This window comes from Mizuhopecten yessoensis, unplaced genomic scaffold (genome assembly GCF_002113885.1).
Source record: "Mizuhopecten yessoensis strain PY_sf001 unplaced genomic scaffold, ASM211388v2 scaffold2369, whole genome shotgun sequence".
Lineage (NCBI taxonomy): Eukaryota > Metazoa > Mollusca > Bivalvia > Pectinida > Pectinidae > Mizuhopecten > Mizuhopecten yessoensis.
The window spans coordinates 170,212-187,640 of NW_018404512.1; the positions used below are offsets into that span (position 1 = coordinate 170,212).

The 17,429-nt window shown below is 42.0% G+C and overlaps 1 protein-coding gene across 1 annotated transcript in view; it reads right to left on the reverse strand.

The window, feature by feature from the left end:
• Positions 1-17,429, reverse strand: part of LOC110445778 (linear gramicidin synthase subunit D-like) — a 37,016-nt gene that overhangs the window by 16,818 nt on the left and 2,769 nt on the right. The window contains exons 2-13 of the mRNA XM_021490558.1: positions 14,328-14,622; positions 13,838-13,954; positions 13,489-13,641; positions 12,934-13,065; positions 11,395-11,560; positions 11,009-11,162; positions 10,508-10,618; positions 9,394-9,612; positions 7,713-7,909; positions 7,158-7,349; positions 922-1,134; positions 190-331 (exon numbers count right to left, since the gene is read on the reverse strand). Of these exons, the coding sequence (XP_021346233.1) occupies positions 190-331; positions 922-1,134; positions 7,158-7,349; positions 7,713-7,909; positions 9,394-9,612; positions 10,508-10,618; positions 11,009-11,162; positions 11,395-11,560; positions 12,934-13,065; positions 13,489-13,641; positions 13,838-13,954; positions 14,328-14,598 (2,067 nt within the window). The 5' untranslated portion in view covers positions 14,599-14,622. The remainder of the gene's footprint in view (positions 1-189; positions 332-921; positions 1,135-7,157; positions 7,350-7,712; positions 7,910-9,393; positions 9,613-10,507; positions 10,619-11,008; positions 11,163-11,394; positions 11,561-12,933; positions 13,066-13,488; positions 13,642-13,837; positions 13,955-14,327; positions 14,623-17,429) is intronic.

Below are 17,429 nucleotides of genomic sequence, written 5' to 3' on the forward strand. Positions count from 1 at the left end.
TGTGAGAAGTAACTATCTGAGGAGGAAAACTCCCAGAAAACAACTGTTCCTTACCTGGGTTGTGATAAGTAACTCCCTGAGAAGGAAAGCGTTCCTTACCTGGGTTGTGAGAAGTAACTCTCTGAGAAGGAAAGCGCTCCTTACCCGGGTTGTGAGAAGTAACTCTCTGAGGAGGAAAGCGCTCCTTACCTGGGTTGTGAGAAGTAACTCTCTGAGGAGGAAGGCACCAAGGAAACCTGTTGTTCCCGTCAGAAGGACCCTGGCTTTCTTGAACTTGCTCTCATTAAGTAGGTTAAAACTTCTCCAGAATGCTCTCAGATTCATGTCAATACTGCACAGGAATACAAAACGTCATTGTCATATAATGATACAAGTACAAATATAGGTTTAGGTCAATACAGGGTTGTCAAAGTCCAGACTCATGATAATTATGAAAACCTACTTCATAGTGAAAATTTCTGGCAGTTATAATATTTTTTAGCTTTGAATACTTGGGTATTTAAAACAGGACAATCTGTCATAACCCTGTTTTTTAAATGGCACCTTATATGGTAAATACTGGTTTATTTGCTTTCTTATAGGTAAAATAATTCACAGTCAATGTTGGATGGAACCTTGTCTTTTTTATTTAAAAAAAAATGAGACATGGAGTATTCTCATATTGCTGTTGTATATAGATCAAAAACCAATAGACAGATGTCATTTTATTAGAAAATATGATCAGGTATAAAAAGTTACCTGCATGGTATCATAAAATACCTGGTATCATTAAAAACAGCTGACTACATCTACTCTCAACCATGTACATGTAACAGTCTAGATTTGGACCTGCAAAGTCGTCAAATAAAATAAAAGCTTCACTAAATGCTCCTGATATGCAGTATGTCTATTATTGTACTCTTATGATCCAGGTACACTTACTCAACCTTAGCCATATCATGACGAGCCACTTCAGCTTTAAGGTCAAAGGTCACTTTTGGAACGATGATATCCACCTCAGAATTTTCCTTCTTTGCCTCAATCAACTGACAGATGCTGGCTATGGTGGGGTGAATGAAGAGGTCGCGGACAGTGATGTTCACCTGGTACTTGTCTCGTAGGTTGCCTAGTAACTGTGTGGCCAGTAGGGAGTGGCTGTAGAAAAAACAAACCATATAAACACTTTCTTCATATCATTTCCTCGAAGGACAATGTTCCCACATCACTCTCTGTACCAATATGTTCCGTCGTTTCCTCAACACTCATTATTCCTCCTTGTCACTCCTCCCTTTCTTTCCCACACCATCTCTCTCTCTTTTCTACATCATATCTGTCTATCATTACACTCAGTATCATACCTCACCATACAACTGTCTTCTTCCGACATCACACTTTCCTCCAGACATATCATTTAAACACCATCATCAACTTAAAGCATCATTCTTTCCATATACAACCCTCTACTTTTCAAATCACTGTCCATTTAATAAACCACACATCATCCCTCTCTTTCCCATGTCATCTTCATTTTGTGTAATTCACTCTCCTCCCAACATCAAAGCCTATCCCACATAACTCCCTGGCCCCTCCCTTCATATATATATGTCCTTACACATTTCCATATATCTCCCTCCTTTCCATGTCCCTGGATACTTCCTTCATATGACCCTATACACTCCCACATATCTCTCTCCTTCCCATCTCTCTGTCCCTCCCTTTATATGTCCTTACACACTCCCACATGTCTCCCTCCTACCCAACTCTCTGTCCCTCCCTTCATATGTCCTTACACACTCCCACATGTCTCCCTCCTACCCAACTCTCTGTCCCTCCCTTCATATGACCCTATACACTCCCACATGTCTCCCTCCTACCCAACTCTCTGTCCCTCCCTTAATATGTCCTTACACATTCCCACATGTCTCCCTCATACCCAACTCTCTGTCCCTCCCTTTATATGTTCTTATCCCTCCCTTTATACGTCCTTACACATGTCTCCCTCCTACCCAAATCTCTGTCCCTCCCTTTATATGTCCTTACACACTCCCACATGTCTCCCTCCTACCCAACTCTCCGTCCCTCCTTTTATATGTCCTTTCACATTCCAACATGTTTCCCTCCTACCCAACTCTCTGTCCCTCCCCTCATATGTCCTTACACATTCCCACATGTCTCCCTCCCACCCAACTCTCTGTCCCTCCCTTCATATGACCTTACACATTCCCACATGTCTCCCTCCTACCCAACTCTCCGTCCCTCCTTTTATATGTCCTTTCACATTCCAACATGTTTCCCTCCTACCCAACTCTCTGTCCCTCCCCTCATATGTCCTTACACATTCCCACATGTCTCCCTCCCACCCAACTCTCTGTCCCTCCCTTCATATGTCCTTACACATTCCCACATGTCTCCCTCCCACCCAACTCTCTGTCCCTCCCTTTATATGTACTTTCACATTCCAACATGTTTCCCTCCTACCCAACTCTCTGTCCCTCCCTTTATATGTCCTTACACATTCCCACATGTCTCCCTCCTACCCAACTCTCTGTCCTTCCCTTTTTATGTCCTTACACATTCCAACATGTTTCCCTCCTACCCAACTCTCTATCCTTCCTTTTATATGTCCTTAAACATTCCCACATGTCTCCCTCCTACCCAACTCTCTGTCCCTCCCTTTTTATGTCCTTACACATTCCCCCATGTCTCCCTCCTACCCAACTCTCTGTCCCTCCCTTTATATGTCCTTGCTCATTCCCACATGTCTCCCTCCTACCCATCTCCCTTTCCTCCCTTCATATGTCCTTACACATTCCCACATGTCTCCCTCCTACCCAACTCTCCGTCCCTCCTTTTATATGTCCTTTCACATTCCAACATGTTTCCCTCCTACCCAACTCTCTGTCCCTCCCTTTTTATGTCCTTACACATGTCTCCCTCCTACCCAACTCTCTGTCCCTCCATTTATATGTCCTTAAACATTCCCACATGTCTCCCTCCTACCCAACTCTCTGTCCCTCCATTTATATGTCCTTAAACATTCCCACATGTCTCCCTCCTACCCAACTCTCCGTCCCTCCTTTTATATGTCATTTCACATTCCAACATGTTTCCCTCCTACCCAACTCTCTGTCCCTCCCTTTTTATGTCCTTACACATTCCCACATGTCTTTCTCTACCCATCTCCCTTTCCTCCCTTCATATGTCCTTACAATTCCCACATGTCGCCCTCCTACCCATCTCTCTGTCCCTCCCTTCAGATGTCCTTACACATTCCCACATGTCTCCCTCTTACCCAGCCCTCTGTCCCTCCCTTTATATGTCCTCCACATTCCCACATGTCTCCCTCCTACCCAACTCTCTGTCCCTCCATTTATATGTCCTTAAACATTCCCCCATGTCTCCCTCCTACCCAACTCTCTGTCCCTCCCTCCTTACACATTCCCACATGTCTCCCTCCTACCCCTTTTATATGTCCTTTCACATTCCAACATGTTTCCCTCCTCCCCAACTCTCTGTCCCTCCCTTTATATGTCCTTACACATTTCCACATGTCTCCCTCCTACCCAACTCTCTGTCCCTCCATTTATATGTCCTTAAACATTCCCACATGTCTCCCTCCTACCCAACTCTCTGTCCCTCCCTATATATGTCCTTACACATTCCCACATGTCTCCTTCATACCCAACTCTCTGTCCCTCCCTTTTTATGTCCTTACACATTCCCCCATGTCTCCCTCCTACCCACCTCTCTGTCCCTCCCTTTATATGTCCTTACACATTCCCACATGGCTCCCTCCTACCCAACTCTCCGTCCCTCCTTTTATTTGTCCTTTCACATTCCAACATGTTTCCCTCCTACCCAACTCTCTGTCCCTCCCTTCATATGTCCCCCTCCTACCCAACTCTCTGTCCCTCCATTTATATGTCCTTAAACATTCCCCCATGTCTCCCTCCTACCCAACTCTCCGTCCCTCCTTTTATTTGTCCTTTCACATTCCAACATGTTTCCCTCCTACCCAACTCTCTGTCCCTCCCTTCATATGTCCCCCTCCTACCCAACTCTCTGTCCCTCCATTTATATGTCCTTACACATTCCCACATGTCTCCTTCATACCCAACTCTCTGTCCCTCCCTTTTTATGCCCTTACACATTCCCCCATGTCTCCCTCCTACCCAACTCTCTGTCCCTCCCTCCTTACACATTCCCACATGTCTCCCTCCTACCCCTTTTATATGTCCTTTCACATTCCAACATGTTTCCCTCCTACCCAACTCTCTGTCCCTCCCTTCATATGTCCCCCTCCTACCCAACTCTCTGTCCCTCCCTTTTTATGTCCTTACACATTCCCACATGTCTTTCTCCTACCCATCTCCCTTTCCTCCCTTCATATGTCCTTACAATTCCCACATGTCTCCCTCCTACCCATCTCTCTGTCCCTCCCTTTATATGTCCTTACACATTCCCACATGTCTCCCTCTTACCCAACTCTCTGTCCCTCCCTTTTTATGTCCTTACACATTCCCACATGTCTTTCTCCTACCCATCTCCCTTTCCTCCCTTCATATGTCCTTACAATTCCCACATGTCTCCCTCCTACCCATCTCTCTGTCCCTCCCTTCAGATGTCCTTACACATTCCCACATGTCTCCCTCCTCCCCAACTCTCTGTCCCTCCCTTCATATGTCCTTCCACATTCCCACATGTCTCCTTCCTACCCAACTCTCTGTCCCTCCCTTCATATGTCCTTACACATTCCCACATGTCTCCCTCCTACCCAACTCTCTGTCCCTCCCTTTATATGTTCTTACACATTACCACATGTCTCCCTCCTACCCAACTCTCTGTCCCTCCCTTTATATGTCCTTACACATTCCCACATGTCTCCCTCCTACCCAACTCTCTGTCCCTCCCTTTATATGTCCTTACACATTCCCACATGTCTCCCTCCTACCCAACTCTCTGTCCCTCCCTTTATATGTCCTTACACATTCCCACATGTCTCCCTCCTACCCAACTCTCTGTCCCTCCCTTTATATGTCCTTACACATTCCCACATGTCTCCCTCCTACCCAACTCTCTGTCCCTCCCTTTATATGTCCTTACACATTCCCACATGTCTCCCTCCTACCCAACTCTCTGTCCCTCCCTTTATATGTCCTTACACATTCCCACATGTCTCCCTCCTACCCAACTCTCTGTCCCTCCCTTTATATGTCCTTACACATTCCCACATGTCTCCCTCCTACCCAACTCTCTGTCCCTCCCTTTATATGTCCTTACACATTCCCACATGTCTCCCTCCTACCCAACTCTCTGTCCCTCCCTTTATATGTCCTTACACATTCCCACATGTCTCCCTCCTACCCAACTCTCTGTCCCTCCCTTTATATGTCCTTACACATTCCCACATGTCTCCCTCCTACCCAACTCTCTGTCCCTCCCTTTATATGTCCTTACACATTCCCACATGTCTCCCTCCTACCCAACTCTCTGTCCCTCCCTTTATATGTCCTTACACATTCCCACATGTCTCCCTCCTACCCAACTCTCTGTCCCTCCCTTTATATGTCCTTACACATTCCCACATGTCTCCCTCCTACCCAACTCTCTGTCCCTCCCTTTATATGTCCTTACACATTCCCACATGTCTCCCTCCTACCCAACTCTCTGTCCCTCCCTTTATATGTCCTTACACATTCCCACATGTCTCCCTCCTACCCAACTCTCTGTCCCTCCCTTTATATGTCCTTACACATTCCCACATGTCTCCCTCCTACCCAACTCTCTGTCCCTCCCTTTATATGTCCTTACACATTCCCACATGTCTCCCTCCTACCCAACTCTCTGTCCCTCCCTTTATATGTCCTTACACATTCCCACATGTCTCCCTCCTACCCAACTCTCTGTCCCTCCCTTTATATGTCCTTACACATCCCACATGTCTCCCTCCTACCCAACTCTCTGTCCCTCCCTTTATATGTCCTTACACATTCCCACATGTCTCCCTCCTACCCAACTCTCTGTCCCTCCCTTTATATGTCCTTACACATTCCCACATGTCTCCCTCCTACCCAACTCTCTGTCCCTCCCTTTATATGTCCTTACACATTCCCACATGTCTCCCTCCTACCCAACTCTCTGTCCCTCCCTTTATATGTCCTTACACATTCCCACATGTCTCCCTCCTACCCAACTCTCTGTCCCTCCCTTTATATGTCCTTACACATTCCCACATGTCTCCCTCCTACCCAACTCTCTGTCCCTCCCTTTATATGTCCTTACACATTCCCACATGTCTCCCTCCTACCCAACTCTCTGTCCCTCCCTTTATATGTCCTTACACATTCCCACATGTCTCCCTCCTACCCAACTCTCTGTCCCTCCCTTTATATGTCCTTACACATTCCCACATGTCTCCCTCCTACCCAACTCTCTGTCCCTCCCTTTATATGTCCTTACACATTCCCACATGTCTCCCTCCTACCCAACTCTCTGTCCCTCCCTTTATATGTCCTTACACATTCCCACATGTCTCCCTCCTACCCAACTCTCTGTCCCTCCCTTTATATGTCCTTACACATTCCCACATGTCTCCCTCCTACCCAACTCTCTGTCCCTCCCTTTATATGTCCTTACACATTCCCACATGTCTCCCTCCTACCCAACTCTCTGTCCCTCCCTTTATATGTCCTTACACATTCCCACATGTCTCCCTCCTACCCAACTCTCTGTCCCTCCCTTCATATGTCCTTACACATTCCCACATGTCTCCCTCCTACCCAACTCTCTGTCCCTCCCTTCATATGTCCTTACACATTCCCACATGTCTCCCTCCTACCCAACTCTCTGTCCCTCCCTTCATATGTCCTTACACATTCCCACATGTCTCCCTCCTACCCATCTCCCTTTCTTCCCTTCATATGTCCTTACAATTCCCACATGTCTCCCTCCTACCCAACTCTCTGTCCCTCCCTTCATATGTCCTTACACATTCCCACATGTCTCCCTCCTACCCAACTCTCTGCCCCTCCCTTTATATGTCCTTTCACATTCCCTCATATCTCCCTCCTACCCAACTCTCTGTCCCTCCCTTTATATGTCCTTACACATTCCCACATGTCTCCCTCCTACCCATATCCATAGCCTCCCCTTCATATGGTCCTACTCACACAACTTACCCTCCTTGGTCAAAGAAGCTTTCCTGTATGTCCACATCCTTGATTTGTAGAACCTGTTTCCACATCTGAGCCACCTCTTTTTCAGTCTCTGTAGATGGTTGAGCCTCTTTGTCAATGTCACTCTCGCTTTCCTTGTCAAATGGAGGTAGAGCCTTCTTGTCCAATTTTCCTGTTGTTTCAACTATTGGGAGACTGTCAACAAAATATTTGTATATCTGTAAGAAATGGGATGTTGTTTGATTGCTATGCTTTCAAAAGTTTGAGGAAGGCATTTTATGTAGAAGTTTGTGGAAATTGATTGATAAGAGATTTTGAGAGCAGCATTTATTAAACGTAGAGGTCAAAGACTGAAAGCAACGTTTGATTTCAGCATTTGAGGGTAGTGTTTGATTACATAGTTTCAGGGCTCCATATGATTTCATTAGTGATATGTATCTGATCAGAAAGTTTACAGACAAAACTTGATTACAGGGTAGCATTTTATCAGTGACTCTGAGGGCAATATTTGAGCAGAAAGTTTGAGAGCAGCATTTAGAGTTAATGAGAAGCACAAACCTTGGTACGATGACAAAGTACGAAGGAATCATGTAGAAAGGGAGACTTAGTTTGAGGGCGGCACGTAGCGCTTTCTTTGATGTCTGACCCTCTGTAACAACATACGCAACCAGAAACTTGTTTTCTCCCTCATCTCCTTCTACCAGTATGACACAGGCAGTCACCACAGTCAACTCCAATATGGCTGTCTCCACTGCCTACAGTATATAACAAAGTTGATATCTACTGTCTGTACTGTACATAAGGTTGATATCTACAGCCAGTAGTTTATGTAAGTTTGATATTTATAGTCTACAGTGTATGTGAGGTTGATATCTATACTGTCCACAGATATCCAGACTGCCATCAGACTCTAATGTAGGACTTACCTGTACCTCTATAGAGTAGCCCCTGATTTTGACCATTGAGTCACAACGCCCACAAATCTCCAGACTACCATCAGACTTACCTGTACCTCTTTAGAGTAGCCCCTGATTTTGACCATTGAGTCACATCGTACACAGATCTCCAGACTACCATCAGACTTACCTGTACCTCTTTAGAGTAGCCCCTGATTTTGACCATTGAATCACATCGCCCACAGATCTCCAGACTACCATCAGACATACCTGTACATCTTTAGAGTAGCCCCTGATTTTGACCATTGAATCACATCGCCCACAGATCTCCAGACTACCATCAGACATACCTGTACATCTTTAGAGTAGCCCCTGATTTTGACCATTGAATCACATCGCCCACAGATCTCCAGACTACCATCAGACATACCTGTACATCTTTAGAGTAGCCCCTGATTTTGACCATTGAGTCACATCGCCACAGATCTCCAGACTACCATCAGGCTTACCTGTACCTCTATAGAGTAGCCCCTGATTTTGACCATTGAGTCACATCGTACACAGATCTCCAGACTACCATCAGACTTACCTGTACCTCTTTAGAGTAGCCCCTGATTTAGACCATTGAGTCACATCGTACACAGATCTCCAGACTACCATCAGACTTACCTGTACCTCTATAGAGTCAGACTCTAATGTAGGACTTACCTGTACCTCTATAGAGTAGCCCCTGATTTTGACCATTGAGTCACACACCCACAGATCTCCAGACTACCATCAGACTTACCTGTACCTCTATAGAGTCAGACTCTAATGTAGGACTTACCTGTACCTCTATATAGTAGCCCCTGATTTTGACCATTGAGTCACAACGCCCACAAATCTCCAGACTACCATCAGACTTACCTGTACCTCTTTAGAGTAGCCCCTGATTTTGACCATTGAGTCACATCGTACACAGATCTCCAGACTACCATCAGACTTACCTGTACCTCTATAGAGTAGCCCCTGATTTTGGCCATTGAGTCACATCGCCACAGATCTCCAGACTACCGTCAGACTTACCTGTACCTCTTTAGAGTAGCCCCTGATTTTGACCATTGAGTCACATCGTACACAGATCTCCAGACTACCATCAGACTTACCTGTACCTCTTTAGAGTAGCCCCTGATTTTGACCATTGAGTCACATCGCCACAGATCTCCAGACTACCATCAGGCTTACCAGTACCTCTATAGAGTAGCCCCTGATTTTGACCATTGAGTCACAACGCCCACATATCTCCAGACTACCATCAGACTTACCTGTACCTCTATAGAGTCAGACTCTAATGTAGGACTTACCTGTACCTCTATAGAGTAGCCCCTGATTTTGACCATTGAGTCACACCGCCCACAGATCTCCAGACTACCGTTAGACAGCATGTACCCCCAGTCCCCGGTACGGTACAACTTATCACCCATGCCCTTGGGCACTGCCCCAGGACGTTGAATAAATCGAACTGCCTGCTGCTCCGGCCGGTTTAGATATCCTCTGGCTAGAGTTGGACCTCCCACATAGATCTATGATAATACAATAGAACACAATTACTGGTCTATATACAGCTTAACTAGTATGTTCCACTTACTTAGACCTCATATCACAGGGTCTAATATCAAATGAAGTACATGTTCTTATTTCACTAGCCCAAGAATTCGTTTAAAGAAGTGTGATTATATTTTACTTTGAAACAAGAGACCCATGGGCATTCATAGTCACTTGAGTGAAACTATGAAAGGTATTATAGTTATATTGCTGAGTATAATCTAACTTCATATGGATAAAAGGTAAGTGGGGCAGAGTGAAAGAAGAATGATTTCATGTAAGTTTGGCCTAAATCAACCAGTTATTATGATGTTTGAAGGTTTTGCACTGAGTGACCCGTTATGAGCCCCTTTTCTGGGTATAAATTGTGATCCTCATCATCTGAAGATCATTTTTATTGATAGTAAAAATCCACCAGTATGTTTCAGAAGAATTCTTTCAATGTTCAACACTTGATGAAGCACACTATTCTCTTTCCTGTTACAAATGGTGTGATTGTGGCCCTCACCACACAGAGAGTTAAAACCTGGGTTGTGGTGTTCGAGGGCGAACACATTGAAAAAAAGGGGGGAGTAGTGTGGCAGGTTTAAATTGTACATAGGATTAAGGTCATCTTCTAGCTTCGAGCTAGAGGGAATTTCCCTTTAGCCAAGTGGTAGAGCGTCCGACTAGGAACCTGGAGATCGAGGGTTTGATCCCCGGTGGAAGCACATTATTCTCTTTCTGTTACATTCCGATTCCCACCACAGGCTGATGATTATACTCTACTAATTAAAGTTCTCCCTTTCTGACTTATGAGATATCTCACTGAACTCTCCCTTCAGGCTTATGGTAACTCCATTCAATTCCTCTTGTCTAAGTTGTTCCACTTACCTCCCCTGAGCTTCCTACTGGCTGTGGAGTGTACTGGTCATCAAGAATGACTACTTCAACCCCAGGCAGTATTCGGCCTACTGGACAAAACTTTCTGGAGTTTAAAGCTCCCTGTAAAACAAAATCATCCTGCCTGCTATGCATATACTCAGGCTGTTAGGCTGTTACGTATTTATCCTATGTATACTTGGGCTGTTACACCATCACATTGATATATAACATGTGATATCACCCATTATATTGCACATAAGGAGCTATACGATAATGCACATTGCAAAGTCATGGAAAAATTCTAAATTTATGGAGATGCACTTTGATTCATTCAAATTATATGTTATTTTGATATAAAGAACCCAAAACTTATTTCCATTCCATCAGAATTTAGGTAACTCATGGAAGCTTGTTTCTAATAATGGTAACTGAAGAAAACTAATTTGAGATTCTCCACAGATCTTAGAATGTAATGATCTTTTATGTATACATCAATGGGGATGTTAGTACCTGGTTTGTTTGAAAATATTTCCCAAGATCTTCACAGGCTACATCATGACACTCTGATACACTGTATAGATTCAGGAACTGTATCCATGGCAACAGCTTCAGACAACGTTCAAAGAGAGCTGTGGTGACCACCTCCCCACAGAAAAAGATCTGCCTGAGAAATTGATATCAGTTATATAGTCCAAAACATTTCTAAGTATTCAAAATAAGTTTCTTTTCAATCGTAACTATGGTTTTGATGTCAAGAAAGGTGTTCTTAAGTCTAAGAATTATTTTGAGGCTCAGCGAAGATGTTCAGAATTATCTGTATAGGTATAACTTCTGCAATATTCTGATGATTGGTTTTAAAGTGGAGCCCCAAGCCTGAGATGTTCAAAAGTACTTACTTCATACTCTTAAGCTTTGTTTTCAGGTCAAGTCCTGGGGTGTTGAGAACAGCCTCCAGTAGGGATGGTGTGAACAGCATACGTGTGATCTTGTGTTCTTGTAGGAAGTCACACAGCAACGGCGGATCATAGATGACTGTGTTTGGGATGATGTACATTGGGATGCCTGCGGACCAGACACACATGTGGTTTTAGACTAATAGAATCTTCCCCTACCTTGAGGGTGTGACAGAGAAATCTCCAACCCGGGGGTTTGAGATTTCTCTGTTACACCCTCAAGGTAGGGGATGATTATTTTTCTTCCATCCTATTATTTCAGTCACAGCTCCACCGACAGTAGTCTGCCATGTTTGTAAACAAAAACACATGTGGGGTATGCCTATCGTCATTCACTTTTGATGACATTACAATTACCAATGATGCATTTTAATGACGTCACAAAGGAACACGTGCTAACCGGCACAACCTATCTCCCCGTAGGGGGTGACAAGCTGATCTTTCCTGGCTAAAATGGGAGACACACCTGTGAAGGGTGGGAGCAATGAGTGTCTTTCCCTTTAACGCCCAAATCTTAACCTCAAAGTGGGGAATAGTTCCTTCTATCTTAGTAAACAATTATGAACCGTGAATCACCTAGTTACAATATAATTAAAAAAAGGCATCATTCAAATGTTTTTATTGTGAGGTCATCACAGAAAATAGTGTAGACATTTCCATATTCAGTCGTTTTGGTAACAGGATGTTTTGGTACCAAGATGTTTTGGTACTTCTCAAAAGACATTTGGATAGTCTATAAGATATTCAGCACTTGGACTATGTTTTATCTTTGCATTTTGATTGCTTTTTGTGTTTTGCATGTTGCTGATAAATATTTCAAGATTCTTTAGCATTTTTTGTATTTACAAAAAAGCATCAGAACATACCATTCTTAGGTACTGAAACTACTGGTTATCAACAAGTAAAGGATTCACAGAAAACATGTAGGATATTACACACTTGGTTGGAACAAGAAACCCCCATACCAGGAAAGTCATGAATATATGGTTATCAGGGGGAAGAGAAAGATGCAATGGGAACAGCTCTCATAGCAGTAGCACTTACAGTGATACATATTTTATTTACAAGATTTAGAATTTTTTTAAATGATTGGTGTCTTCGGTTTTGACTGTGAATGGTAAATTTCCAAGTACCGGGTAAGAACCAGTTTGTGGAGTGTCTGTTGGGTGTTAACCTATCAGGAGTGTCTGTTGGGTGTTAACCTATCAGGAGTGTCTGTTGGGTGTTAACCTATCAGGAGTGTCTGTTGGGTGTTAACCTATCAGGAGTGTCTGTTGGGTGTTAACCTTTCAGGAGTGTCTGTTGGGTGTTAACCTATCAGGAGTGTCTGTTGGGTGTTAACCTATCAGGAGTGTCTGTTGGGTGTTAACCTATCAGGAGTGGTTGTTGGGTGTTAACCTATCAGGAGTGGCTATTGGGTGTTAACCTATCAGGAGTGGCTGTTGGGTGTTAACTTATCAGGAGTGGCTGTTGGGTGCTTACCTTTCAGTAGAGGCCGTAACATTTCCCAGGTGAAAAAAATGTTGCAAGCCTCTCTGTCCTCAGGGCCATAGGGGAATGCCAGGTGGCGCCAGTGGTAGGAGAAAACTGACCCCCTGTGTGGACACATTATGCCTGGAATGTAGATTAAACATCATGAATTATTTATAACGATCTGTACAGTTTAGGAAACTATAAGTGCAAAATGAACTCATTCTATTGACCAAAGACAGAAATTCTCAGATTTCTAGAAGAACTTGAGCATTGACAGTTCAGCAAGGCTCTGCAATGTGCCTGACCTTACTCCCCATTGTCTGTTTTTAGTAACAGTGACTATGACAATAACACTTTTTAAACCCCTTTGTGTATCGTGTACTTCACCATACAGCTTGCCTGAAGTAACATTCTGCAGCGTGTACACTACCTTCAGGTTACTCTGTAGTACTCTACCAGTAGGTTTTGTGTAGGTAGTACTCCACCTTAAGGTTAGCTTGTAGTACTTCACCTTTAGATTTGTGTAGGATTTTACTAACTTAAGGCAAGTCAGTAGTGCCTAACCTTTAGGTTTTCCTGTTGTTCCTGAAGAATACACAATATAAGCCAGACTGTCCAGTGTGGTTGAAGTTGACTTATCAGTCGTCTGGTCAGTCTGCTTCTGGACGTCCAGTTCCTTTGACCACCCCTCTTTCAATACTAGGACATTCTTTCTGTCTACAAATTAGAATTGGGCAGTAATGTATCTGGAAATCATGCATAAAATGTAAATTTTGACTGACATGAAAAAAGTAGTCCCATACCTGGACGGCTTTGCTTACCTGGAAAAGCTGAAATGAGGTAAATCTAAAGAGATGTGTTTATTACAATGAGTTGTGCTTCTTAACTAAGGACTGCACAACAGTTCTCTTACCTGGAAGAGCTGAGACCAGATCTGGAGAAGTAATGATAACAACAGGCTCTGCATCCTTAAGTATGGACTGTAGGAGGGGCTGAGGGTAGGCTATGTCCAGGGGCAGGTAGGCTCCTCCTACAAACAGGCAAAGCATTTATTTCATTAGATATCATTGAGCATCTTTATGGATGGATGGAAAAAAGAGCACTTAATTGTGCATGAATTAGTTCTAACATGAATAAAAACATTTCAAAGTTTAGAAGATCTGTGGGAGCTGGAAGTTATTTGTACTGAGAAGTGAATATATATATCTTTCGAAGAAAGATACCTAATCAGACTGCTCAATATAAACATACTTAACACAGAAGAACTGATGAATTAAATTAAGCACAACTGATATATACTTAAACCTTTTGTAAAAAGTATGTTTTTTCATTACCAATATCACATTGCCATTTTTGTATTTATACGACGAAACAGCTCCTATATAAGACATAACTTGACTTACCTGCCTTGAGGATAGATATGTAGGACAGAGAGAAGTTGATGCTCTTGTTGAGATAGATCCCAACACATTTGTCTGTGGTCACACCCTGCCTACTTAGGTAGCTGGCTAGGATGTTGGTGAGATCCTCAAGTTCTCTGAAGGTCATGTGATCGCCGTCTGCCTCCACCAGCGCCACCTGTGAGGGTGTGGCCTCAGCCTGACGGGAAAACATCTCGTGTAGCAGGCCCTGCTCCTGGTAGTCACTCATCTCCTTTCCTGATTGGTTAGTCATCCTGCCTTTTGATTGGTCAATCAGCTGATGTCATACAATTCACAGAAACACATTCTATATAGTGTAAACCTTGATAAAATGAATATCTCAATACAGGAAACCTCTATAATTGGACACCTTTGTTCTGTGGACAAATTCTATATTGGAGACTTTAAAATTGTTTTACAGTGGGCAATAAACAGGACAATTATGAAGTCTCACAGAAGTGAGAGCAAGCTAATGGTATATTACTTGGGAGACTGAAGCTTTCCAACAGTTGAGGAACGTTTTGGATACAATTAGTCTAGTAGTCAGGATCAAGATCAGATTTTGAGATTTCCTTTCCACTCCGGCAACTCTTGTTTGACATTTGATTAATGAAACACATCTAAAACCTCAATTAGTTTTGATGGATGCAAGAAAAAAAACATTCTGTATTTTTCTTTTTTTTTAAATTAGTTTTAATAATATCCTCCATTTCAAGTTTAGTGTTTAGGGGTAGCGGTATATTTGAAACTATATATCTAATATGCATATGTTGATATATACCTATACCATTGTAACCAGGAAACGATAATAAACATTCTGATATACATATTTTTAATTCCAAAAATCTAAAATCTTTTAACCAATTTTGGTGCAACACAAATTATATTCAACATCGATTATGAATATTATGGAACAATTTTTTGGGTATGAATTTCCACAGACACATACAAAAAGGTCTCTGTTATGGGATCATTCAAATGATGCCACAGTTCTCGGTATGATTTAAGCTTATGTCTTGTTAACGGAGACAATTCATTGGCTGTGTGTATATAATGATGTAACATCCTATTATAGAAGTATTATTTTGTGATATTTCAGATTATTTCAAAATTAAACGGTTCTATTTCACTATTGAGAGGATAGCTTGTGTATAATATCAATCAATGAAGGGAATGTAGATAATAAATACCAAGGATATAATGTCAAAGAGATATGGCGGGTTGCTATACCTATTTCCCCAAAGCTATGTTACGCTAGTGCGCGCATCCAACCGTGCACTGTTATGACACGTCCTCGGGTATTTTTATACAGGTAGCAATATCAGAATCCCGTGTCTAAGAATAGATTATTGTAAACAGACCACATATTTGGTATTTCGGCATTATTTGTTGGTGTTTAAGCACTTGATATAATTACTATTGCCAGTTGGACGGTAAAACAATTCATAAATTTCATCAAAAATAATGTCTTACCTACACAGCGTAGCTGTACTGTACACGTGTACAGGGATTTGTTGACATGCTTCGATAGAAGTATGTCGCACTAAATAGTAAAGAAATTATTACTAACAAAACTGATAAATCAATAGGTATGTTAATAAAATGTAAACAAAATCTTCTATCCATTTAAAAAAAAAACATTGCCTTATTAAGGAAAATGATCACATGCCTAAATATTTAAAAAGAAAATAACTGAAGGAGGATTCAAACCTGCACCTTTTTTTTCTAGTCGCAAGTAAACCGCGTTATACATTCGGCTACATAGAACATATAGATATTGGCAATTACAAACTTATTTAACCCTTGAAACACCGGTCGCAGTTTAGAGAAACTTGATCACCCCTGTTTTTCATTATTTTGAGCACTTTCCCAAAGGAGGACCACTTTTCCGTAATACGATTTGTTTTTGCATATTACATCACAGTCACAAAAAGTTTATTCAAAAGTTGGTCCTCGGATGGGAAAGTGTTGAAAGTATTTTTTTATGTCCGGGAAACCCCATCACTTTCATAGATATAGTGTATATGGCTATATTTGCAGTATCATATTAGCAATACCTAATTTCTCAGCAGTTTAAAAATTCATATTCAATTGGTTTTGTATCTTTTGTGTGCATTTTTGCTACACGAAATGTTTTTCTCCTTAATTTTTTTCCCCGTTTTCATAAATGCCGACTTAGGGAAATACGGGCAGTTTTCCGCCATACCTCTTTACATAACTCATTTGTTTAAACACTAATAAAATAAATGTAATAGAAGTAAACTAACAAACACATTAGTCAAGTATTGTTTAGACATTTATGCATTACAAGAAAAAGACCATTAGACACCTAGTACCTCATGAAACATTTCACAAAAAGTATAACAATTACCTGTAGTATGATGTGTTACCCTCTAAAAGTATTACCATTGCCTGTAGTATGATGTGTTACCCTCTAAAAGTATCACAATTACCTGTAGTATGATGTGTTACCCTCTAACAGTATAACAATTACCTGTAGTATGATGTGGTACCCTCTAAAAGTATTACAATTACCTGTAGTATGATGTGTTACCCTCTAAACGTATTACCATTACCTGTAGTATGATGTGTTACACTCTAAAAGTATAACAATTACCTGTAGTATGATGTGGTACCCTCTAAAAGTATTACAATTACCTGTAGTATGTGTTACCCTCTAAAAGTATTACCATTATCTGTAGTATGATGTGTTACCCTCTAAAAGAATTACAATTACCTGTAGTATGATGTGTTACCCTCTAACAGTATAACAATTACCTGTAGTATGATGTGGTACCCTCTAAAAGTATTACAATTACCTGTAGTATGTGTTACCCTCTAAAAGTATTACCATTTCCTGTAGTATGATGTGTTACCCTCTAAAAGTATAGTATGATGTGTTGCCCTCTAAAAGTATTACAATTACCTGTAGTATGATGTGTTACCCTCTAAAAGTATTAAAATTACCTGTAGTATGATGTGTTGCCCTCTAAAAGTATAACAATTACCTGTAGTATGATGTGTTACCCTCTAAAAGTATTACAATTACCTGTAGTATGATGTGTTACCCTCTAAAAGTATTAC